Source organism: Helianthus annuus, chromosome 8, assembly GCF_002127325.2.
Source record: "Helianthus annuus cultivar XRQ/B chromosome 8, HanXRQr2.0-SUNRISE, whole genome shotgun sequence".
Lineage (NCBI taxonomy): Eukaryota > Viridiplantae > Streptophyta > Magnoliopsida > Asterales > Asteraceae > Helianthus > Helianthus annuus.
Window position 1 is genome coordinate 15881656 of NC_035440.2, and position 16902 is coordinate 15898557.

At 44.6% G+C, this 16902-nt stretch overlaps 1 protein-coding gene across 1 annotated transcript; it reads right to left on the reverse strand.

Moving 5' to 3' along the window:
* Positions 1-2991: 2991 nt before the first annotated feature.
* On the reverse strand, positions 2992-3396 carry LOC110869634. The gene has a single exon (XM_022118874.1). It carries the CDS (start codon positions 3394-3396, stop codon positions 2992-2994), a length of 405 nt encoding a protein of 134 aa, XP_021974566.1.
* Between the last annotated feature and the right edge of the window lie 13506 nt (positions 3397-16902).

Genomic DNA, 16902 nt, shown 5'->3' on the forward strand with positions numbered 1-16902 from the left:
AGTGAGTTAACCTCCCTTGGTTAACCCTTGTTTCATCATTGGCGCCCACCGCTACTCTTAGCATTTTTTTCCGCATCCCTTTTCCTTTCTTGAGATCATGTCTGATCGTCTAAACAACACAGCCGGAGATAACCTAAACCCTGCACACCCAGGGCCTGCGAAGACCACCCCTCCTGCCCCAAATACTAGCCATATCAGCATATCTACACAAGGGGGCGCACCCCCCAGATTCGCACCAGATTTTTCACAGTATGCTTATGTGATACCTCCAAGCATGGACCTCCATGCCTGGTATGACCAACAACAAGCTATGCTCGCCGCAACATACAACAGAGCCTGCGCAGAAGCACAAATTCCTGTCGGGCCCACCCCGGCACCATACACACCTGCGGGTCGTATCTTGCAAAACGACGGCAGGGCCCCCACGCATCCAGCCACCTGAAGTAGGCGTGAAGACCGCGGTTTCTCTTACTGTGAGGTCCGCACAATCAATGAGGACCATTCCTCATACGGGTCCCGCTGTAGGGGCCCAATACAAAGCCGCCTAGGTCCACATGACGAAAACAGGCGGCAATCTACAGCCCACCGCAGCTCTGGCATCCATAGCCGGCTGGGACCACAATCCCACAACGAGGGGTATGGCCGTACCGATCCGGACGACTATACATACTGCGGGGAGTCCCACACAACCAACAGCAGACCGGGAGGGCACAATTATGTTCCTCCTAGTGAACCCCGCACTACATACCTCCGCACCGCAAAGCGCAACAAAAGCCAGCCCTACAGACCAAAATCCGCGGCCGAAAACTCTAAATTCGTCCCGGAGATCGCCCACGCCGATGTCACCACAATTAAATTCCCATTAACGATCGAGAAATACAATGGTTCGTCCGACCCGGACGACCACATGAGCATTTTTACCGGCGCCGGGTGCAATGGCAAGTGGGACGAGGCCACTTGGTGCCATTTTTCCCCCAAACACTCACTCGTCTGGCGAGGGCTTGGTTCGATTCTTTGCCAGTTGGATCACTGGCTTCATTTGAGGACCTGCAAGCAAAGTTCCTCACACATTTCAGACAGCAGCGACGTCACAAACGTGATTCTATGGACGTCATGAACATCTGGCGCGGAGACAACGAAACTCTGGAGTCGTTTGTCGTCCGCTACAATAAAGAGTTCCTTGAGATAGGTGGTATTTAAGACCAAATGGCTCAAAACCATTTCATTCGAGCCGTCAAGGACGAGGAAATGGTTATGAACATCTCAGGCAAGGACGACTTGCCAAATAAATGGGATGACGTCATGGCCGCGGTCAAGACGTACGCCCAAACTCAGCGGTCCCTTAAACCGCACATTACAAAGGCACAGCCCCAAACGGAAGGCCAGTCCTCCCACCAAGACTACAAGCGCAACAACAAGCGTGTAACACCCACCCCGTAACCCGAGTGATTGTGCACAATTGATACACTTACAGCGGAAACAAACTAAACTTTCATTAAAACTTATAATAGTCTGAGTACAACACTTTATTTATTTACAAACTTTTGGCAACTAAGAACTCCTTGATCTTCTAAAACTCCACAACTGTCAAGTAGTTCCTATAGCTTTCCTCATGACTCGCCTGAGATAAGTATACTCAAAACGACGTCAGATATATACTGATGAGCTCATACTATACAATTTTTATAAAGACAGACCACAGTTTACATTATATGCATACACAATATGGGCATGTGACCACATTATAGTCAGGTTGGGCCTCATTGAACCTTATAGGTCACATTTGACTTGTCACAAACCACCGTACAAGAGACATACTGGTCCTCCAGCTGTGTCCCCCTACGGCCGTCACATAGGTATGAGTGTGTGTCGCTGGACCTTATAAGCACGAAGTGCCTGTGCGTACAACACCTTATTACCCTTCCCAGAGTGACACACCTCATTAAGCATAATAGGATCCCATATACCCCTACTGACACATGCATACTGCAGCATTCTCATTATTACCAGTTATGGACGAGTATATTATCACAGTTTAAAAGACAAGTATGATGACTCACCTGATTAGCAATTGCTTAACTGCCGCTAGTACGACTGGGTTATGTCTCAAGGTCCTGACACAATTACATAATCCTAGGTTAGGTAATGGTACACCTAACTAGTCATTATCATGGTTGGATATTGGTTAGCACTGCCTTGTTTAAGCATGGTTGATCAGTCCATGCCTAACTAAGGCTAGGCTACTCGATACCCGCTCCTGACAATAACCCTAGTACCTAAAAATAATACTAACACTACTACTACTACTACTAATATATTATTACTAATAATAAAACTAATATTAACTAATAAAAATAAATAATAAATAACTAAACATAAACTTAAACGAGAGTATACCTCAAAACTATCTACGGCACGTTGATGTAGAGTTTCCCTACTCTTGCTCCTATTCGTGCTCCAAAAACGACTACTAACAACACCCAACGGGGTATCGTATACTCGGGATTCTCAATACTAGAGCGTTCCCGTTAAAATTTTGGTGTATCTAAAATCCTACAATTTAACTCCTATATATATGTGAAGCAAGCAAGCACCTCAATGGATTTCTGGCGAACTGGGACAATTGACGTGCTAGCTAGCTAGCTTAGTTATATTAATTCAGCTGCTTCACTCGTTTTTCTTGTATAACTTTTAAAATATGATGTTTTATAAAAAGACGAATACGTCATTAGAACGACCATATTTTTATCTACGTTTTAACCTAAGTTTCATTAAAAACGTAGTAAGGTAAAAAAAATAATATATAATATTAACGGTCTCCTATATTAGCCAAGGTTTGTCAAGATATTTCACGTTTCACACAATCATCTTACTCGTTTAACAATATATGAAATATAAATTACATATTTCACACGTTTATAACCAGCACATTAAGGTTCGGGGTATTACATCCTTCCCTCCTTACAAAAATTTCGTCCTCGAAATTTGTCATCAGTTAAAAAGATTAGGGTACTTATCTTTCATTATGTTTTCTAATTCCCATGTAAAGTTGGGTCCATGACGTGCGTTCCACTTGACTTTTACTAACGGGATTTCTTTCTTGCGTAACTTTTTAACCTTCCTATCTTCGATTTGTAGTGGTTCTTCAATGAAGTTGAGTTTGTCGTCAACCTGTACGTCTTCCAGGGGTATTTGTTGGGCTTTGTCCACTAGGCACTTCCTTAAATTTGATACATGAAAAGTATTATGTATTCCTGCCAGCTGTTCAGGAACTTTTAGCCGATAAGCCACTGGTCCTACTTTGCTTGTTACTTCAAACGACCCAATGTATCGGGGTTTCAACTTTCCCTTCTTTCCAAACCGAATCACTCCTTTCAGAGGTGATACCTTAAGCATTACTTTATCCCCTAGTTGGAACTCTAGGGTCTACACCTCTGATCGGCATAACTCTTTTGTCGATCTTGAGCACTTTTCATCCTTTCTTTTATTTGCTGGATCTTTTCTGTGGTCTCCACAATGATTTCTGGTCCTGATAGTTGAGTTTCCCTACTTCCGTCCAACAGATAGGAGTTCGGCACCTTCTTCCGTATAAAGCTTCATAAGGTGCAGCTTTGATACTGGCGTGATAGCTATTATTGTAGGCGAATTTGATGAGTGGTAGATGAGTGTCCCAACTTCCACCAAAATCAATTACACAAGCCCGAAGCATATCTTCTAATGTCTGAATAGTCCGTTCACTCTGCCCATCCGTCTGAGGTTGATATGCAGTGCTTAGATTAAGCTTGGTTCCCAACTCTTGTTGGAAACTTTGCCAGAATTTAGATGTGAAACGACTATCTCTATCTGATATGATCGATACAGGCACCCCATGTCGCGAGACTATTTCTTTGATGTAAATTTGAGCCAGCTTGTTCATCTTATAGTCCTCACGAATTGGCACGAAGTGTGTAGACTTGGTCAGTCTATCCACTATTACCCAAATAGTATCATAACCGTGACTTGACCTTGGGAGCTTCGTGATAAAATCCATGGTGATTTTCTCCCATTTCCATTCTGGAATCTCTGGTTGTTGCAAGTATCCAGAGGGTTTTTGATGTTCTGCCTTCACCTTAAGGCATGTAAGGCACTGTTCCACATAATAGGCAACAGATCGCTTCATTCCCGGCCACCAATAATCTCTCCTTAAATCCTTATACATCTTGTCACTGCCAGGGTGAATGGAATACTTAGACTTATGAGCTTCCTCTAAGATTGTATCCTGCAGTCCTCCAAAATTAGGAACCCATATACTATTGTTGAACCTAAGGATGTTATCATTTCCCATTGTCAGTAGCTTCAGTCTCCCAATCATTCTTTCTTTTACAATATGATTCCTTTTTAAGGCTTCTTGTTGTATATTCTTAACTTGATCTAAGAGACTAGTTTTAACCTCTATTTTGGTTGCACGAATTCTGATTGGTTGAGGTTTCTCTTTTCTACTTAGAGCATCTGCTACTATGTTTGCCTTACCTGGATGGTATTGGATCTCATAGTTGTAATCACTTAATAACTCCATCCATCGTCTCTGACGCATGTTGAGCTCCTTCTGCTAAAATATATGTTTTAAACTTTTATGGTCACTATAGATAGTGCACTTTGTACCGTAAAGATAGTGCCTCCAAATTTTCAACGCAAACACTATGGCACCAAGTTCCAAATCATGGGTTGTGTAGTTCCGTTCATGAATCTTCAACTGTCTAGAGGCGTAGCCAATCACTTTGCCTCTTTGCATGAGTACACATCCCATACCATAGTGAGATGCATCACAGTAGACGGTAAAATCTTTCGTTCCCTCAGGAAGTGACATTAAATATGAGTAATGCTTCAACCAGTTCAATCAATAAGACAAAGATCGGTGGCAGCCGATAGATTACCCCTTGGCCGGGTTCGCGGGGGAAACCGTATTCCCCCTAGGCCAAATCACTTTTCCTGTGCGCCTCACCAACAGAAGGCACACACGAACGGAGGAGGTAAACTTCATGGTTTTACCCCACACCTCCCGATACGACGTACTTCCTGGACGAGAGTCTCAAGGCGATTTCAACATGATTACGTCCGTACCCCACTCTGCTATCGGTCTCCCAACCGAAACAGGGGTCGCCATAATCTATGCTCGCAGAGAAGTTATGTCCACGGACGAGCTGCGTCCAACCAAGATAGCAAGGCCTACCCCCAACACCTAACCAAAAAAATGGGTTCTTAACGCAAGACACCCAGAACAAACGGTCACATTGGGCCACGCCTTGTCTCACAACATCAGAGCGCGCCTGAAGCAGCTCCTCTTCAGGAACCAAGATATTTTCGCATGGACACACGCAGACATGACAGGGGTGCCACGCGAGGTTGCGCAACATTTCTTGAATACCTTGCCAGGTATCAAGCCAGTAATCCAAGGCCAACGCCACCTTGGATCCGCAAAAAACGAGGCGATGTACGAGCAGGTCAAAGAACTGATCTCCGCAGGCATCCTACGGGAAGTCAAGTACCAGACTTGGTTATCCAACCCAGTCATAGTAGAAAAACCAACCGGGGCTGGCGTATGTGCGTCAATTATTAAGATCTCAACAAAGCATGCCCCAATGATTGTTATGCGCTTCCAGAGATCGACGAGAAAGTCGATAACCTCGCCCCGTTCCGATGGAAGTGTTTCCTCGATTGTTAAAAAGGATATCACCAAGTACAGATGGCAATCGAGGACGAAGATAAAACTGCATTCCGCACACCTACCAGGAATTACTGTTATACAAAAATACCGTTTGGGTTGCGCAACGCGGGCGCAACCTATCAAAAATTGATGAATGACACTTTTGCTGATCAAATTAGCAAAAGTGTCGAGATCTACATAGACGACCTAGTCGTCATGAGCATGGAGGAGGATACCATGCTCAATGATATCGAAAGAACATTCTAAACTCTGCGAAGCGTCAATATGAAGCTCAATCCAGGGAAATGCTCGTTTGGAATGGAGGAAGGCAAGTTCCTTGGATTCATTGTCACCAAAGATGGATTCAAGGTGAACCCAGAAAAAGTTCAGGCGATCGAGCGCATCCCATCGCCTTCCACGATGAAAGAAATGCAACGACTAGCTGGCAGGCTGGCCGCACTTAACAGATTCTTAGCCAATCATGCAGCTAAATCTTATCCTTTCATCAAGAACCTGTAGAACTGCTTAAAGAAGGAACAATTCCAATGGACCGTAGAGGTTGAAAATGCTTTCCGGGAGATGAAAGAGTGTTTGATCCAACTCCCAACTCTCACCGCACCACGCAAGAAAGAACCACTTATTTTGTACTTATCTGCCGCAGACAATGAAGTAGGCGCGGTACCGATAGTGGAGCGAGAGAGAGTTCAAACACCCATCTATTATATCAGCAAAATGCTCAACGACCCAGAGACAAGATACTCCATCATGGAGAAGTTGGTACTTGCACTAGTGCACACATCAAGACGGTTACGGCGTTACTTTGCAAACCACGTCATCACTGTGTTAACCAACTACAGGATCGGGCCGATCCTGTCAAAACCCGACATCTCTGGGAGATTAGTGAAATGGCCATTGAACTGGGCGCGCATACGCTGATCTACAAGCCGCGCCCCGCTTTCAAAGGCCAAGTTCTAGTTGACTTCGTTCCCGAAGTACCGGCGAATCGCATCCAGGAATGCGAAGAAGAACAAAACCCTACACCACCACCATCCTCCTCAGAGACCTGGGCACTATATACCGATGGTGCATCCAACAAGGATGGGGCAGGTGCGGGTCTGCGACTCGTCAGCCCGATGGCCAAGAGCTCACCTATGCAATCCGCCTCGATTTCAAAAGCACAAATAACGAGGCAGAGTATGAGGCTCTACTGGCAAGGCTGCGTCTAGCAGTCAAACTCGGCGTCCAACATTTGGAAGCACACGTCGACTCACTATTAGTTGCTGGGCAAGTACGCGGGGACTATGTCGCAAAAGGGGATATCATGATCCTCTACCTCGAGCAAGCCCTGCAACTGAAATCAAAGTTCACGTCCTTCAATATTCGCCATATCAACATGAGTGAAAATAAACCCGCGGATGCTCTTTCAAAACTCGCATCCACTAGCTTCCAACATCTGGCAAAGGAGATACGCATTGAGATTTTGCAAAATCCCTTAGTACCCCTGCGCCAAGTCAACGTCATCCAGTACGGTACAACATCCTGGATGAAACCAATAATTGCATACTTGCAATCAGGTGTTACTCCCGAAAGTAAAGCAGAGGCACGCAACTTGAAGTATAAAGCGTGCAATTATGAGATGGGAGACAGTATTTTATACCGTAAGTCATACCTGGGGCCACTCCTACGATGCGTCAACCCCAAAATGCCACATACCTAATCAGAGAGATACACGAAAGGATATGTGGCATACACGCGGGCCCATGCATGGTGGTGGCCACAATTATGAATGCCGGGTACTACTGGCCCGACATGCACCTGGACGCGGTCAAAGTCTTGCGCAAGTGTTTCAATTGTCAGCAGCATGCTCCCAAAACCTTGCGCCCCAAAAACAACCTGATCCCGGTCACCACCGCATGGCCATTTCAAAAATGGGCAATCGATGTGGTGGGACCATTTCCAGACGCACCAGGTGCGGTGAAGTTTATCATAGTAGCTGTCGACTATTTCACGAAATGGGTAGAGGCAAAACCGCTCGCCTCCCCTACCGCTATGAGAATAAGGAAATTCGTTTGGGAACATATCATCTGCCGTTTCGGCCTACCGATATGCATCGTTACCTACAATGGCACCAATTTTGCTGCCGACGACTTTCAAAAATGGCTAAAGGAGCTAAACATTGAACACATATTCTCATCAGTGGCTCATCCGCAAGGAAATGGCCAAGTCGAGAGTATCAATAAAAGTTTAGTCGAAGGCATAAAGGCACGATTGGGAACAGCCAGACGCCGCTGGGTCGATGAACTCCCTAGTATCTTATGGGCCAACAGGACTAGCCTAAAGTCAAGCCACGGTGAGATACCCTTCAGCCTGGTCTATGGCTCAGAAGCAGTGATCCCCACTGAAGTAGGTCTCCCCTCACCCCGAATGTTGGCTATCAACAAGATAGAAAACATCGATAAACGCAGGCTTGACTTGAACCTCCTAGAAGAAAGGCGTGAAAACGCTGCCATCAACGAGGCCAAGTACAAGACCAAGCTTGAAAAGTACTACAATTCACGTGTTCGTGTTTGTACCGTCAACCCTGGAGACTATGTCCTTCGCGATAGCGAAGCGTCTAATGCGGAACGCCCAGGGAAACTTGCCCCCAAGTGGGAAGGAGCCTACCTCATCCAAGAGGTCCTGGGCAAAGGCGCATATAAACTACAAACATTAGACGGTGAACCTATCGCACGCACATGGAATGCACAGCAGCTTCGACGCTGTTACATGTAAGCCATGTTTTTACATTCCCCATGTAACCTATCGGGCCGCAGGCCATTTACAAATAAATAAATGAACGATTCAATGCAATATTGTTTATTACTTCTATTACAAATGCGTGTTCCACTTTGCAGTATTTGCAAAAACAGATTGGCAAAATCTTCACTCGCGATACCCATACAAAATGGTGACCACACAAACATTGTAATATGCCAGCAAAGGCGAAATATCAATTTCTATCTGGCTGGATACGCACATACGGGTGTTACAAAACCTTTACAATTCCTACACCCTTACGGGATCCTAGGGGAAATTGACTAATACTCAACCGCACTTTATAGCCAACAGAGTCATTCATATACTTGCATATCACTAGATATTCAAACGACAAATTTAAAGATAATGTTACGACTGGCCTTAAACATTGGCCTTCCCTAACATTAACTCACCAATTTTCAAACGCAGGAAGTAAAAACACTTGTGCAAATTGAATAAAAAGGGTAACCTTGTATTCCAAAAAATTTCTACATCTACGCGGTGCACAAGAAATTTACATAAGTTTTTCTACTATTTACATTGAAGAGGAAATCAAAAAGAAGGGCACGCAAGCCAACCTGATCTTCCTTTATACCGCTGGTACCCGCATCACCCTTGCCACTTCCAGCGATCTCTTCTTCTTTTTCCTCTTCCGGATCACCGTACAACAACTGCAAGCGGTCCACATAATCTTCCGCCTCCAAGCATTTATCAATGTCCTCAATAGCGGAAATGGACAGGTTGTTGTACGCCTCAACAGCTGCAGCAAGCCGCGCTTCAGTATCTACGCCTTGGAACCCGGAACGTTCATCAGTAAATTTGCTTTGATACAAAGGGTTCATATGACTACTGCATCGAGCGTAACCAACCTTGAAACCCGCCTCCCGCGCGCGCTCACTAAGCTCATTTACAGCAGCCGTATTATCGGACGCGTCAAGAATGGTTCCAACAATCTGCAAACACACAAGTAGCCAAGGTAAACAAAAGCAAAAGCTAAGGGCAGCAAAGGCACCGGCTACTTACATGCCCGATACCATGATCACGCATCCACTCGCGGTCTCCTTAAGCTTATCAAGAGAGGAAATCAGGCTATCCATAGCCTCAGCAGCCTCCCGTGCCCACACTTCAGCCTCAGCTGCGCGGGCAGTGACCTCCTCAATAATGGTCACCCGGTTCTGCACTTCAACCTATCAACAACAAAGATAGCACAAGTATACAAGGATCATCAATCATACTTGTCAAGCAAAGGACACAAATTCAAGAATAAACGCAACCCATACCTTGAGATCCTCAGCAACCTTGTTCAAATGGTTACGATCAGCATTTGCCTCTTCAAGAGCCTTGGCAGCGCGGGCCTCCGCCTCTTTGGCCTCTCTGGCAACCACCTCAGCTACGGCCTTCTCCTTCATCAAAGCAGCATTCGCTGCTTTGAGATTAGCGACCTCCTGACGAACACGGTAAAGTTTTTCATTTTCTCGAGCGCAAGCTTCCCTCCAACTTTTGCGCTCATCAGAAAGCAACTTAGCAAGAGTACGAACCTGTTTAAGGCCAGCTGTCGCGTCCTAAGCCTCAGTCTGCTTGTACTGCTCAAAGGCAGTTTTCTCTCTTTCAAGCTGCTCCGAACCATCCCGAGTAGCCTTAGCCATCGCCCCGGCCTCAGCCCGCAACCGAGCAGTTTCCTCCTCCTTGCGACTCAGAATCTTGTAGTCTTCCATAATGGCATTCGCTATTATGGAACTCCCAACAAGCATGGAGGAGAGTTGGTTTATCCGATTCTCGCGAGATAAACCAAGGGCCCGATGTACCTCAAACGGGGTGCCCAAACCACCCAAAATATCCCTACAGGCGGAGGGATCATTCGAAATATCATCCCCTTGCATAACGCTCCAAGGGGGACGATGGTAGTTCACACTCCGGTCTTCCGTATAAGTACGGTAATAAAACTTCAATTCAGACTCACCAGGCTGAATGGATGGTTCTTCAAAACCCGCACCCCCTGCGGCAGAACCAGAAGCCTTCTCGGTAGCAGGAGACTTTTGCTTTCCAGCATCATCAAACTTCAGATTTGATCCACGGTCCTCTTCCCAACATCCTCCGCTTGCACGGAGAGCTCCGTAACCACTTCAATAGAAGGGTTTCTTGTAAACTCTTTGTTAACCTCCGCATCCGCAGTCGCGTCACGCGCGGGAAGTGGGAGCGTTAAAAAAGGAGAAAGTCTCCTCAAGCGGTTCTACAAACAGGCAAAAAAGAACTATAAGTTAGAAGCTCAGAATGACAAACACTTGTAAAATTATGATCTACTTACCAATCACAAACGCAGGCTTCGACTGCGTGACAGCAGCTGTCCGATTCGTTCTTAAATTCTGACGTTTCCGCTCACCAGCACCAGCGGCCTTTTCTTCTATCTTCCGCTTCTTCTTCACATCAGCGGGTTTTGAACCCGCAGCGGATCCACCTGTAGCCGCACCACCACCTGGAACACCCAAACCCTCAAGGGTGTCAGACACTACCACGTAATCGCTGTATCTGCGGAAACTAGTACGATAGATACCTGCCACCTACGGCACCAACGGAGGAATAACAGCAGGCTCGTGTTTTTTCTTCTGGCGAAACCGCACGCCTTTCACTACCTTCTTTTCAGGAACACCCTTCGCTTCAGCGTCTCCCAAAGCCCAAAGATCACTTGCGTATAAATCATCAAACAAGCAAATCAGCAAGGCCAACTCCTTTACAAAGCACATAAGGAAATTATCCACTATACCTTTGCCTTGCGGCATTGGTGTCTCTATCGCCTCGCGATCAGGAATACGGAAGCCGTCACGAATGGTGAAGTTAAAACCTTCTTCACCATCCGCACACGCAAGCACCTCAACCTTGCCCTTGAAGCCCGGGTCAAATATTCTCCAAAGGGCATCATCCTCTGATAGCACATTCACAAAACTTCATTAACAAACATAAGGAAGCAAGAAACCGCACAGGAAGGAAGGTACTTACCACCATTTTTCTCCCGCACAACAGGCCTTGCCTTCCTATTCATCCTGGTCAGCATCATCCGCAGCACCTACAACTGCAAGTTGCTTAGTTTCTTCCACTCAATGAGCCGCAACCACGGGAACCATTCCACTGTATCAGCCCGGGGGACAGCAATCGTCTTCGCTATGATCGTCTCAGTCACGTTCCGAAAGGTCATTTTGGCAGCAACCGCAGCAGCCTTAACGTAGAAGAACCTTGTCTTCCACTTCGTAATCCCCTTAGGAGGGGTCATCAACTTGGGGCTACCATGTCGTTGACCGAAGGAGAAAAAACCAGTATGCACCGTCAACTGATAAAACCGCCAGAAATCTGCGATGGTAGGTTCCAAACTAAGAGCACGAAAAGTGTACTCAAAATTTCGAACCCGAATCATCCCAAAAGGGCCCAGTTGAGAAATGTGGATCTTGTACCCCTCTAAAACCTTGGCAACGAACACCGTCAAAGGCAGCCAGAGGTTGCAATCACCAAAAAAATCAACCCACATGGTGACGTAACCGGCCGGAGCGTCAGCACCAGTAACACCCTCTTGTGAATAAACAAACCATACTCTTGAGGCATCTGAATGTCGGTCATCAGACGATCGAACTGAGCTTTCGTCCATTTCAGCACTGGTAAGCCCCCACCGGGGGCTCCACCACCTTCCTCCTCCACAGCCGCCGCCGGCGACTGAGGGTCAGGGTTTTCACCCTCGGCAGTATGGGGTTTAAATGGTTCAGCCATCAAAATGTAGAAGACGAGAATAGAAGATGGGTCCAAGAACTTCGGAAAAACCTCACAGAAGAAGCAAAGAATTGATCGGAGAAGATGAAGGTTTTTTAACTTCTCTCACCGGATAATTTTTTGAAATTTCGAAACTTTTTATACTCATCGCAATAAATGCGGAACGGTAACCGAAATATCGTGGGTAAAAGGAACGAACCGTGTGGCGACACGTGTACAGCGACAGTTCCGCTGATGGTTACCATGCGCGAGTAGCCGCCCACGCGCCTGATAAAAGAGACTTTTACACACCTGCTACACTGCAGTTATTACCTCGGGCAGTGCAAATGTCCTTTCGTCTCAGCACATGCCAGCAAAACTCACCAACTTCTACCAACTCACACGTGCGTTCCGCCACGTATGCAACAAAAAAGCGACAACAGTATCAGAAATGAAGCGGCATGCGGTTTCTCTGGTATACCACACCATAACCCATACCGCATGTCGTTTTTTACATACCCCTCAAAAAAAGGCAAAAAATATATATCTCTATGTCATGTAAAGGGGTATAACTAATATCCTCATATACCCACGAGCACACGTGTAATATGCGGAGATGAAACACACGAGCCCGCATGGGTGTGTCAGATATTCAGAACCAGGGTTGTTCTTTGGACTGCGAAAACCGTTTCTCAGGATGAGGCCAACCGCAATCCCTTCAAGCTTCTTCAAGCTTCAAATCCCTCGTGTCCGGTTCACAACCATAGAGGGGACACAAACAGCTTCTCGTTAGGGAAAAGGATAAGTATGATGAGCGACCACACATCAGCAACCCTGACTCCTAATCCTTCAAGAGCTGCATCCAAGCATAAAACTCTTTTAAAGCGAGTCTTCTGTTAAAAACCGCAGACACTCATGAGTCACTGCGGCTACACATTAAGCTATGCGATTGGTAGCTATGGAAGAGCCACGACTAAGTCATCACGCAGGTGAACGAAGCTACTTCAAGGAAAACTGCTTCCCATTGAAGCGTGAAGGAAAGTGGCTCCATAATGAGTGCGGACGAGTTTCACCCAGATTCCCAATCATCTAAGGTGATCTCCTTGAGCAACAAGCCAAGGAACAGTGGTAACAAGTCTGCTTATGACTTTGTTTGCCCACCTATGAGCCGCATAGAATAAACAATGGTGGGCGCAACCCTGCCTATAACCATGTTTATTTGCCCATAGTACAGATTCACATTGTTCGACCAAACACGGCCAACAATGACGAAAGTACCCCACGTTGTTCGACCAAACATGGCCAACAATGTCACGGAACGAGTTAACCGCAAAAGACGTGCGGTTACTAGAGAGCTAAACTGAAGAACACAAACACCCCACAAAGTAGGGATCCGTGTTTCATGTCCAGTTGATAAACATAAAGCAAGAGCAAGGCACTTACAACATTGCATCAGCTACCGCAGAGGTTACAACTAGAGTTGTGGAGGCGGACATCTTCCGTCACCGTCTCAAAGGTTGGTTCGAACCCTGCTGACACCTTCAGTCACGATCTCAGAGATTGGTTTGACACACCAACATGTGGCACCCAACCCTGATGACATCAGAAAAAGGTAGACAATGCTACCGGATCAAAACCCTAAGCTGAGAAGTTCGTATCAGATGAAACTAGCTCACCGGTACGGAAGAGACGTCACACGACTCTACCAGATCCCCAGCTTGATTTACTTAAAGCAGGAGCCATCTACATGGCCTAGAATCTTCTCTAGACTACAAAGTACCTTCTAGACACCATAGTCCAGTGCTCCTCCCACATGCAACTTGCACGAGGCAGCAACACTAGACTGGGGGGACTTGAAGGGGTACGGTCCCAGATCTCGCGTCGGCATAACCGCGAGTGACCATATAACATCTGTAAAATGCGTTCCCGACATCCGACCCTTTTTGAAATTTGAATCCTAACCTTTTTGAACCACATAAATTTTAGCAAATAAATGAATAACCGTTCGCTAAAATTAATTCAATTATTGATTTAGTCATTATATTTTATTTTATTTAATTAATTTTGTGATTTAAAATTTAGTCATTTTCTTAAATTAATAGTGAAATTAGATTGGTTTGGTACAACTATAAATAAGTTATAACCAATATAATATAATTGTAATTTCATAACATAATATATATTAATCTAATAACAGTTGGATAGTTTAAAATAGATTTAATGTTTATTTTCCTTTTGATAAGCTATGACCAATAGAAATTAATAAACATGGATGTTGGTGCAAGAATTCATATCTTCTATGTCACGCGCAGCTCCTTTGAACAAATAGAAATTAATTCAAGTTTGCCGCCTAAAACAAAAGCAAGCTTCATTCCTTTTCTTTGCTGATTTTCGAGCAATTACGATCTTTTCGCGTTTCCTTTTTATACCTCAATTTACCATCACAGTTTTCTACTCCCTCACACCCACACCACATGAACGAAACCCTATCCCTCTCGACGATTCCGATCACCGGAGTCAGGGTTCCAGCCGATCTCCGGTGATGCTCCTCCGGCACCCGACACCAACCACAACCATTCTCCTTCACTATAACAACCTCCACTCTCGCTCGTCTCTCTCACTCTCTCCGTTAATCATATGGCAGACCACTACCGAGTGGTGGTGGTGGCACACGATGTACGGTGGCGGCCGCTTTTTCCGATGTTAAACAGCAACAACAACGTCGGGGACGCGTGACAGCGGAGGTGGTGGTGTACGATGGTCGTAAACCGTCGGAACTGATAACGGTGGTGGTGTTGTACGACGGATCACGGTGGTGGTCGGTCCGGTTCAGCCTGGTGCACTCGTTCCAGATGCGGATCAGATTCAAGTCAACACCCGAGGCCGCCGGAAAGCTTCTTCCCTTCATCTTCGGTATACCATCTTTCATCAACTCATTTCATTCTGATGTCCTCTTTCGTTTTCGTTTTTAAACAAGTAACTGTAATAGGAAATCTAATTATATTAAATGGTGAACTGGTCTCATCTCTGTTTACGTATAAAACAAATCAACATATCATTGAAAATCAAATTTAGCAATAAATTGTTTTAGAGATCTGAGAAAAATATCATCTGGGTAGAATGTGATTTGCTACAAGTCCTTATGAAACATGGTTTTTGGAGGGATGACCTGGTCTCCAAATATACAAAGTATAAAATATATTTATTGTTATGGATCTGATGGTTGGGTTTTATTTGACAACGAAGGTACTGACCATTTTGTCTTATCGTTGTGTGTTATAATTCCAAAACAATTTTTATTAAAATATAACTAAAAAGTCAATATCCACCCTACCTAAATGAAACCATTAACATTTTTTTTAACGTAAACTTTTTTTTTATTTAATAATATTAAAATGTATGTTACATTGAAAGATGACACTTTCTTTTATTTGATTATAATTTTTTTTAATTAGGACCATAAACTTAAATCTAAAAAGTTAACAAATTATTAATTTGTATAGAAAATACTAAACTTTAACCTACAATTATTAATTAGTTCGTTATGTGCCTGTTAAATATCTAGGATAACCATTCCTTCGTTCTCTTGGATTATTCTCCATCCTTACTCGTGCGTTATTACAAGAAATTGCAACGTAAGCAAGGTGAGTATACTCGATCCCTTTTCCCTTTTACCATTTTGGGATGCAACATGTATATTATACAAAATGACACTCAAACTATTTTTAATATACTCTATCCATGCTTAACATGAAACTATGTGTGGTACTTGTTATTCTCGTATGCTATGTAAACTACTTGGTCGATATATGCTCATTAACTTTGCTAGCCTCCCTTAACAATTATAGCGCTATAGGATTAACGCACCGCCCGTTAGACTTGGGGTATTGTTAAGTTAAACATGTTACCTCCCGCTACTCTATTGGGATTAGACTATTTTAACGCGTTGTATATTTGGGTTTGAACATATTGTACGCCATATTTGCATACTAGTACTCACATATTATGAATCATGTTGGATATGAGCACTTTTTATTCTATTTATGCTATGTAACAAAACTTGTATACTCGCATTTGCTTTTGCATTGAACTCTATTTTAATACATGTTGCAGGTTAATTGATGAAGTGATGTTACAAGATGAAACAAGATTTAGGGTGGACTAGATACACACCTAGATTAATCTATCTTTTGTTGTTATGTTACAATTTGAAACAATGTTGTTATTTTTATTTGAATCTGGTATGACAATTAGTCTTAAAATGAAATGTGAATTAAATTATTATTGTCACATAGTGTTATGAAGTCTCTTGCAATCTATTTCGTCTCACTCCGATGTTTCCGCCATCGGTTGGGGTGTGACAACCATTACCCTTATAAAAAACCCCTACCAGCAAGAACTTATATGTGTCTGTGCGGGCACGCGCGAACACAACAGTCGAATCAAATCTGTCAAGTGATGGAAGAAGACTTACCTTGTGTATGAAAATGGGTGTACATAGCGATGCGGCTGGCACCGCATCCTTCGAACATTTTCGTCACGACAAGGGATCTGGACAACAACAACAGTCACCACAAGTGGCGATGCGACATGGCACCGCATCCCGCATATGTCTTGGTCAGAACAGGAATGCGGGAACATCAGCAGTTACCGCAGATAGTGATGCGGCCCGGCACTGCATCCTGTCCATA

Bases quoted from the DNA above. Each gene is read 5' to 3' on its own strand.
- LOC110869634 (XM_022118874.1), bottom strand. From the start codon at position 3,396: ATGCTTAAGGTATCACCTCTGAAAGGAGTGATTCGGTTTGGAAAGAAG.